An 8,161-nucleotide genomic window follows, 5' to 3' on the forward strand; every position below is an offset into this window, starting at 1 on the left:
CCTTAGTTTCAGGGTCATTATTTCCCAGGCTGGTGTAGTTTCCCTACTGAAGCACCAACTCCAAAGCTACCTGGACATTGTACACACGAACCAGTTGCTTGGCAACAGTGGGCCTTTATAGGCCTGGAAAGCCAGTTGATCTGGATTAGATCACTGCTTAAGTCCAGAGCACTTAGTTGCAGGGCAGACTGTACTGGAAGAAATTACATTCCCATGGGGAAACCTCGTCCCTCACCAATGCAGCTCACAAGCCCCAGTCTCCTTATCTATGCAGAACCGAGGCTGGAGACAGAGACTGAGGGTCAGGGGACAAGGTTTCTCTGCTTCAAGCCTCTCATATCGTTCTGAACCAAAGCCACACTGACCCTGAACTTTGCTCTTCTTTGCTTCCCCTAGGAATGGTACATTTTCTGACCCTCCAAAGGGTGGCTCCAGACAGAGACTATCGAAAGCAGAAAACAGCCCAATTTCTTCAGATGCATTTTCTGTCTTGCAATAGGGTACATGTATGATCACTCTGAAGGTGTAAAGGTGGAATGCAGAAGACATAGTTCTGATTTCCTTAACTTAACATTGGACCCCAAAGTGATGGTTTTGGAGATTCCAAATCTGGAATCTCACTAAACCTTAAGGATTTAACAATATATTTTTTAAAAAATCCAGTGGAAATCTCTCTTTAAAAGCATAATCAAATTAACTTTCTCTAAGCCAGACTTCCCCAACCTGGTGCCCTCTGAATGTTTTAGACTATAACACCCATTAGCCCCAGCCAGCGGGGCCAATGGTCAAGGATGATGGGAGTTGTATTGCAAAACATCTGGAGGACACCAGGTTGGGGGAGGCTGCAAGTCTAACCATACTTAACATTGTGTTACCGAACAGCATTTCATTGGGACTGACTCCAACTGAAAAGGTTAAGGCTCAATCTAGAAAAAAAAGTCCTACAATGCCCAGCATTCCTCAGCCAGCATGGCTGGGTGGGGAATGCTGGGAGTTGCAGGACTTTTTTCCTGTCTAAATTTGCATAGGATTGAGCCCTAAAACAGTCAATGTTGAAAGAGACAGAGGTGATCAGCACAAATCTGGGCACTTTAAAAGCCTCTAACACCTAAAGCAGTAGCATAGTAGACTTTTTTAAAAAATGATTTTAATGTGCCACTAAGAAGAGCACCAGACACTGACTTTATCTGGTTGTCCCCATTTCTTCATTTAGAGCAGCATAACATTTCATAGTCTTTGAAGACAGACAATAGTTTTTCCAAGGGAGCTGAAAGTGATTTCAGAAGGGCATTACTGCCCATGGGGTATACACATAACCGTTGTCTGCTGCTACCTGTGGCCAAATAGGTTTGGCAGGGTGTTTTAAAACACAAAACCCTGAAAAACTAATTTCCCAGAAGTAAAACAGGGATGAATGTACTCATCAGGAGCAGCAGGTCTTCTTTCAATCTGTTTCAACTCTGAAAATACTGTTGTCTGTCCTAGTCCTTTATCTTTATCCACAGACCCATTTTTAAGGAAAGGAAGTAGCTTCCCATTTAATAATTCAAGGTGTTATTAGGAATGCACAGAAAGAAGGTTGTAACTATGTGCCCTTGCAACCCTTACAGACTTACTGAAGCCCACTTCTCATTTTATCTCAATAAGATAAAAAAAGAAAGAAAGAATAGAAAGACAGGCATCTTGACCTAAAGCAGCCTTCCACACCCTGGTGCCCTCCAAATGGCAACTCCTGTCATCCCCAACCAGCAGGCCATGCTGGCCAGAGGTAATGGAAATTGTAGTTTGACCCATCTGGGGGGGCAACCAGTTGGGGAAGGTTGACCTTAAGCTTTTTACAGTGTTGTTATTAGAGAACTAGATTCAGAGATGTGGAGACACATATACAGATTCAGAGTTGTGGGGAGACATATAGAGCTTACAGAAGAACGAGACTTTTTAAGCTCAGTCTGCAAGAGTATTCAAGAAAATGAGTTCCTGGAGTTACATAATAGGAAGCATCAAAAGAAGAAAAAAATCCACCAACACTCCCGCAGTTTACCCTAATCCCACATATAGCAGGCAAACGTTTTGATACAAAAACAGGATCAACTGCATCCTTAACAACTCCAGTCCTAAACACATTGACTTGGTACCAAGCCCCACCCATTTAAATGGAACTTATTTCCAAGTAAGTGTGTTTATGATTAACATGATAGTCATACAACAGTTGATTTCTGTGCCAGAAACCACAGGAATAATCCAAACCATGAATCATCATACAATCAATCTATCCCATATTAACAAGAGTTCCAAATACTCTTTAATGGCAAAAGATGCCTCTTTCCATTTCTCTTTCTTCACATTATTTCATACAGCTACCATGGTGCTTTATAGCAGACTTTATTATTATTATTGAGCTTCACAAAGGCCATGGGAGGAGCTTCAGTCTGTAGATTCTGTTCCCCGGATTACCTTTCCTTCCCAAGAAAGGCAAGGCTCAGATCCCCTCAAGACTGCTCTGAAGATCAGTAATAGTTTTTGGAGGCATCTCTCTTTCTTCAACCTAGAGTTTAGCCCTGCTGCTGCTGCTTGTAGAACATCGATTCCTTTTAATCACTAATTTTACTAGCCTCAGTTGTTTGAAATCTAAAGAAGGTCAGAAGCCAATGCAGAGATGCATTTTGTTCTAGTAAGAGTTAATGTTGCATTACTAGATCTATTCCAGGCAGGAAGCCATATACATACATACATATAAATAAATAAATATAAATAAATATATGAATAAAATGCAGCTTCCAGCAGGAACCCCTCCCACCACCGACTTGTTTGCCACAAACGCCAAACGCAATAAGTACACTCAAACCACAGAGAAATGCCTCTTTGGCCCAAGAGGAGAATAGAAGCACCTTGCCAGGTTTGCTGCAGAGGCCCAGTGCTCAGAAGACATTTGGTTTCTAAAATATACAAATGGTTTGCTTTTGTTTTTTATTTTTTAACTTTTCCTTAAATTTCTCTTTCTTATTATTATTATCATCATTATGGGATTATGATTATTACTATCCTTTGCTGGTTAAACTTTTAATGTTTATTAATATGTGTTAATTTAATGGTAATTATATGGCCAATGGAAATGGATTGTTTGCTCCCATTCCTTTGCTATAAGACTGAGGTTATGACACTGAAAGATAAGGTTCACCGTTTATGGTGCAGCGGACTGAAGATTTAATAATACCTGCAATGTTTGGAAGAGCGCTATATAGGTATAATCTGCAATTGGATTTATATTTGGATATTTCATTTGCTTTTATTGAAGTTTAGATATAATCCTTTCCCCTGCTTCTTTTGCTTTCTTCCCTTTTTCTTCCTCAGAATACTGTAATGTTGGAAACTGAAGATTTTGTTTATGCTGTTGGTATTGTTTATTTCATTTATAAAAATAAAATAAAAATAGATTAAAAAAAAAGGAAGACATTTGGTTTCTCCCACAATCCTTCAGGTTACAGAGCTGTAAAAGCCTGCCAAGAGGCATTTGAGAACACTTCTGCCAACAACACCTCCGCCCACGCGGCCTGACTGCAGTTTTATACTGCTCCAAGCCAGGACTGGAAGGGCTGGGTTAGAATGTCAACACACAGAGAAAAATTCTTACTCCAGGCTGCCTTTCATCTTGGAGAGGAGATGGGAAGGTGGCGCGGGGGGGGGGGGGGGCGGACAACTACTAAAACCCAGGCAAACACGCTGTCTGTCTGAAGAAGCTTTCATGGCAAGCTTCCCACTCACTTCAAAGTAATCAAAGGGCAATAATTAACATGCATTTACTGTAGCACAAAATACTCCGCTGCATGCTGTGACAGAGTTTGAATCAAGAATCCGTTCCACTGCAGGCTATGTTTTCTTCCCTTCAGATTCTGCAGCACTCAGAACAGCTTAGCAGCAGCAGCAACAACAACAAAAGGTGGGGGGCTGAGTGGATAGTGAGTGATGCTTTCACTTAACAAGTTTAAGGAGAACATCCTGCTTTTATCAAACCTCTAATGCCCCAAGATCAGAGTCTTAAAATATGCAGGGAATGTGCATGGATAAGTAACTGTCTGTACCCAAGGAGGCAAAAATAGGCCCTGGTGCAGGCTCTCCAAAGCTGCAGGGAAGGAAGAGCTCTCTGGGTGATGCAGCGCGAGGCAGGGGCGCTTTCGTAGCCGCCTTCTCAGAGCTGCTGGCTTGCCAGTGACTAATGCTCCCTAAAGCTGCTCAGGTTTCACCAGCAAAGCTTTGTCCTTCACAGCTTTCGCTAGCTACGGCTATAATAGCCAGAAAAGTCACTGAGGGAATTGTGAGGCGCAGGGCTGGTGAGAGACAGAGTGCTCTTGTGCTTGCTGTCAAATGGATTTTAATATCTTTTACATTATGAAGTATTCATGGGGGCTTGAAAGGGTTCTGCAGATATCAAGGTTAACAGGCAGCCCCAGAGATACTCAAATAAATATTCTAAGTTCTTCAATTAAAGTCATGCTGTTCACCGAGTCTCCAATGCCACACCATACTATCTGCTCCCATCTCTTCCACCAATTCCATTAATTTCTGCAAAATACATACCAGAACTACATTTTATTAAGAAAATCAACACACAAACACACACACACACACACCAGCCAAAGGAACAACTAAAACCGGTCACATATTTTGCTATGTATTTGCGACCTCACAGCAAGCAGACACAAGAATAAGGGAGTGACTTACAGTTATCAGACTGGAAATCTGGGACAAACTGTTCATCATCAGGAACTTGGGCTACAAAAAAGAAAAGGGATTTCAATAGGTTTCTCTGCCTATTTAACGTATGTCCAGTTTTTCCTTATCCAAAGACAAACGCAAAACATCTCACAAGTTAAAATCAATACAAACATCATACAAGTAACATGTGTTACAAAATACAATCCCCACAACAATAAAAACAATAGGCGTAGAAGATACCATTTCATAGCAGCAACAAGCACAACAGACTACCATAGACAAGCCAAGACATATCAAAGCACTATGAGGCTGTAGATCATAAACTGGCCCCCTCCAGATGTGGTGTATTCCATCTCCCAATGGTCATGCTGGCTGGGAATGATGGGACTTGTAATCCAACACATCTGGAACACACCAGGCTGGGGAAGGCAGATGTAGATAGTGATATTATCAGGGATTTACCTTCAGCTAACCAAGCCTCTTGCAGCTGGCTGAGATCCTGAAACAATTCTGAAAGAAAATAAGAAAACCCATTAAAGTGCTCTTTCTCCTTCTGCAAACAAGAAAGCTCACACATGAATGGTGATGATTCAAAGAAACTTTTCTGAATTTAAAGAAGAGAGGGGATTCTTTACTACCTTCAGAGTCATGAGCCAAGTCAGTGTCTTGAAACTTCCTTTTTCTGTCATTTACTGACCTCCCTCGACATTCATCTGTGCACGGTTTCTGGTAGAAGCAAAGAAATGTAGCTGTGAAGTGCAAGCCTTGAAAAATACAGAGCCAATGCAAACTTCACACAAAGGAGAGGAGAACATAAAACAAAGAGTCACATGCTAAGAAAACAGAATTACATACAAAGCTAGAACTGTACAAGACCTACCCCAGAGACCATGAAAGGGACCTGCTGATCATAAAAGCCATCCATTGTGCTTGCGGATTCTTTAATATTCCCTTGAATGTTTTTAGCATTGAGCAATTCCAGGATGAGAAGAGTTCAGAATCTAGCTCTGGCAGATTTAAGACTGGAAGGGAGAGGAGAGAGAGAAATCAAAATATGTTCTGCCTTTAAGCCACTTTAGGAGACTTCAACTCTAATTGAGTTGAAGTCTTGAACACTGTCTGAAAGGTTTGAGGATTATCTGTGGTTCTTAATTAACATACAAACACACTATGCTGAAAAATTAATCTATTATAGTATATTTCCATACTCCACCCAGTTGCTATGAGATTCATTTGTTAAGTTGCTACTCTATCACCCTATCTTTTTTAGCCAACATACAAATGGCCCCAACCTTTAATCCATGATGTCACAGAGTTACTATGGAAACAGCTGTGACATCACTAAAGACGAATTAGAACCACTTAAGAACAAACATAGGGAGAACAACATGGATTACAATGCAGAGATCAGCTTGGAGTACATTTTCTCCAGACATGGTCAAAAGATAAAATATAAATAGCAACAAGTGCACAGAAAGTCGATTCTACTTTGTGAAAGAGCTCAGCTTTCAGGAGATGAGAGGTATCTACATGCAACTGTTCTAGTTTATGAAGAGAGCATATGCTCCTTCGAGTTTGAACCTAAGGCCTGTGTACATATACTGAGAAGCAAGCTTCTTCGATTTTAATGAGGCTGACTTCCCAGAAGGTGTGTATAGGGTTGCCACCTTCCAAGTATTATTTGAAGAAGTATTGTTTTAGCTTTGACTACCAAGAAATCTCAGATCATTTACTCAAAAGCTTAAACACACTGCAACAGAATCTCCCTGATAGGTTGACATGAGATCCAGCTCGAAATGGAAAACCACTTAGTCCCTTGTTCTGCTGACGCAACTTTCGCTGCTCCAAGCAGCCTCTCTGTCGGAAAAGAAATCTGCTACCAAAGGGCCGTTTTCAGTCACCCTTTAAGTAAATCTACTATGCAGTTGTGCACGAGAGTTTTGTATCCTCTTGTTTAAAATAAGTTACGTTTTCTACTGAATTGTTACCAAGATACAGAATCGTTGGTCTTAAAAAAGAAAAGGGAAACGTGCAGTTTCATAACATATGGAGGAGAGGGTGAGGGGGAAGAAAGGTGGTAGTGGGGAGATCGCTTATGAACTTCTCTGTCCTAACAGACTAACTGTTGCAGATCGGTCCTAAATGTCACTGGGAACACAAACGTTTTAGACGCTGTGCAGAATGCTAAAGAAAAACCTTGATTCCTTCACTTCGCCCGTCGTTTCTGAGCAAAAGATGCGAGATTTCAAACAACGACAACAAAAAAGCAGCATCTTCACGAACGCTACATCGCGCGCATTAAATCCGCGTTGAACTTCAGCCGCTGAAATTCGTCTCCTCCCGTTCCTGCGCCTCTAGGAAAAGCCTTTAACGCAGGCAAACAATGCAACTGCCATCCCCTCCCCCACGCGCGACTCTGGTCTAAGTTTTATGAATGGCAGAGGAAGCCACAAGAGCAGGTAGAGTGTAACTAGATCCCCAGCGTAGGGCCCCATTCACAAAAACAAGAGCCGCACTTCCCAGCTCGCTTCCATTCACGAAACGCCTTCGGATGTGCCCCCACCCCTTACAGCCCTGTGCAGAGCGCCGCGCAGAGACTCAGCCCCCGCCCCCGCACTCGAGGCTCCATTCACACAAAACCAGCTCCATTCATAAAATCGCCCACATTCACCAGGAAAAGAAAGAGAGCTCCCAGCCGAGCCAGTGCCTGCGGCAGCCTGTGGCGGCGCGGCTGTGCAGACGCCGCCGTAGCGCCTTCCTCTGCGCGCCCCTGCAGCCCCAGACCTATCCCGCTCCAGCTGCCGAGATCCGGCGCCAGGCTCCTCGCGGAAAATGTCTCCATCGCGGCAACGGGTCTATTCCCAGCTCAGCCGGCCACCCCGCCACCTTGCAGCCCCAAGCACCTGCCTGCATCCCCGCAAGCCGCCGCCTGCGCCGCTCCCCGCACCCCACTGCTCAGCACCCCCAGCCCAGATTTGGACCCCGAGCCCGGCGGCTGCACGCCTTCGCCCCTCCTCACCTGCCCATCGAACGACCGCGACGCCGCTGTGCAGTGTCGCTAGCAGCCCTGGGTCTTCTTCGGCTTGCTGCCGGAGCCCCCGAGCGGCCTCCGGGGCCCGCCCCGCCCCCGCCCCGTCCCGTCCCCATTGGCCCGCAGCCCTGCCAGGGGTTGTCAATCACACCTTGTTTACCCTAGCAGGCACCCAATGGCGCTCGGGTGTTACAACGCCTCCCCGTCCAGAACGCTTGCAGTTGCCCAGCCGTGCATTCTAAGCCCGCCTCCTCGCAGCGATGAACTGTCTAATCTCCCCCGCCCCCCGCCATCCGGGAAAATATAGCCAATCAAGGCGGGCTTGATTTACATCGTTTTTCCCCCCCTCGAGGAGCGTTTTCATTCATAAAAAAAAAGAAGAAAGACATGGGGGGGGAAAAAGCGCGTTTCTAGGGC

General features: G+C 44.2%; 1 protein-coding gene across 1 annotated transcript in view; it reads right to left on the reverse strand.

Annotated features, from left to right (window-relative positions):
- Window positions 1-7,842, reverse strand: part of ETV5 (ETS variant transcription factor 5) — a 43,654-nt gene extending 35,812 nt beyond the window's left edge. The window contains exons 1-5 of the mRNA XM_084846887.1: window positions 7,733-7,842; window positions 5,594-5,735; window positions 5,352-5,439; window positions 5,176-5,223; window positions 4,720-4,770 (exon numbers count right to left, since the gene is read on the reverse strand). Coding sequence (XP_084703013.1) covers window positions 4,720-4,770; window positions 5,176-5,223; window positions 5,352-5,439; window positions 5,594-5,638 — 232 coding nt within the window. The 5' untranslated portion in view covers window positions 5,639-5,735; window positions 7,733-7,842. The remainder of the gene's footprint in view (window positions 1-4,719; window positions 4,771-5,175; window positions 5,224-5,351; window positions 5,440-5,593; window positions 5,736-7,732) is intronic.
- Between the last annotated feature and the right edge of the window lie 319 nt (window positions 7,843-8,161).

Source organism: Heloderma suspectum, chromosome 3 (genome assembly GCF_057233095.1).
Source record: "Heloderma suspectum isolate Gila_16-S chromosome 3, 16-S_ref, whole genome shotgun sequence".
Taxonomy (NCBI): Eukaryota; Metazoa; Chordata; class Lepidosauria; order Squamata; family Helodermatidae; genus Heloderma; species Heloderma suspectum.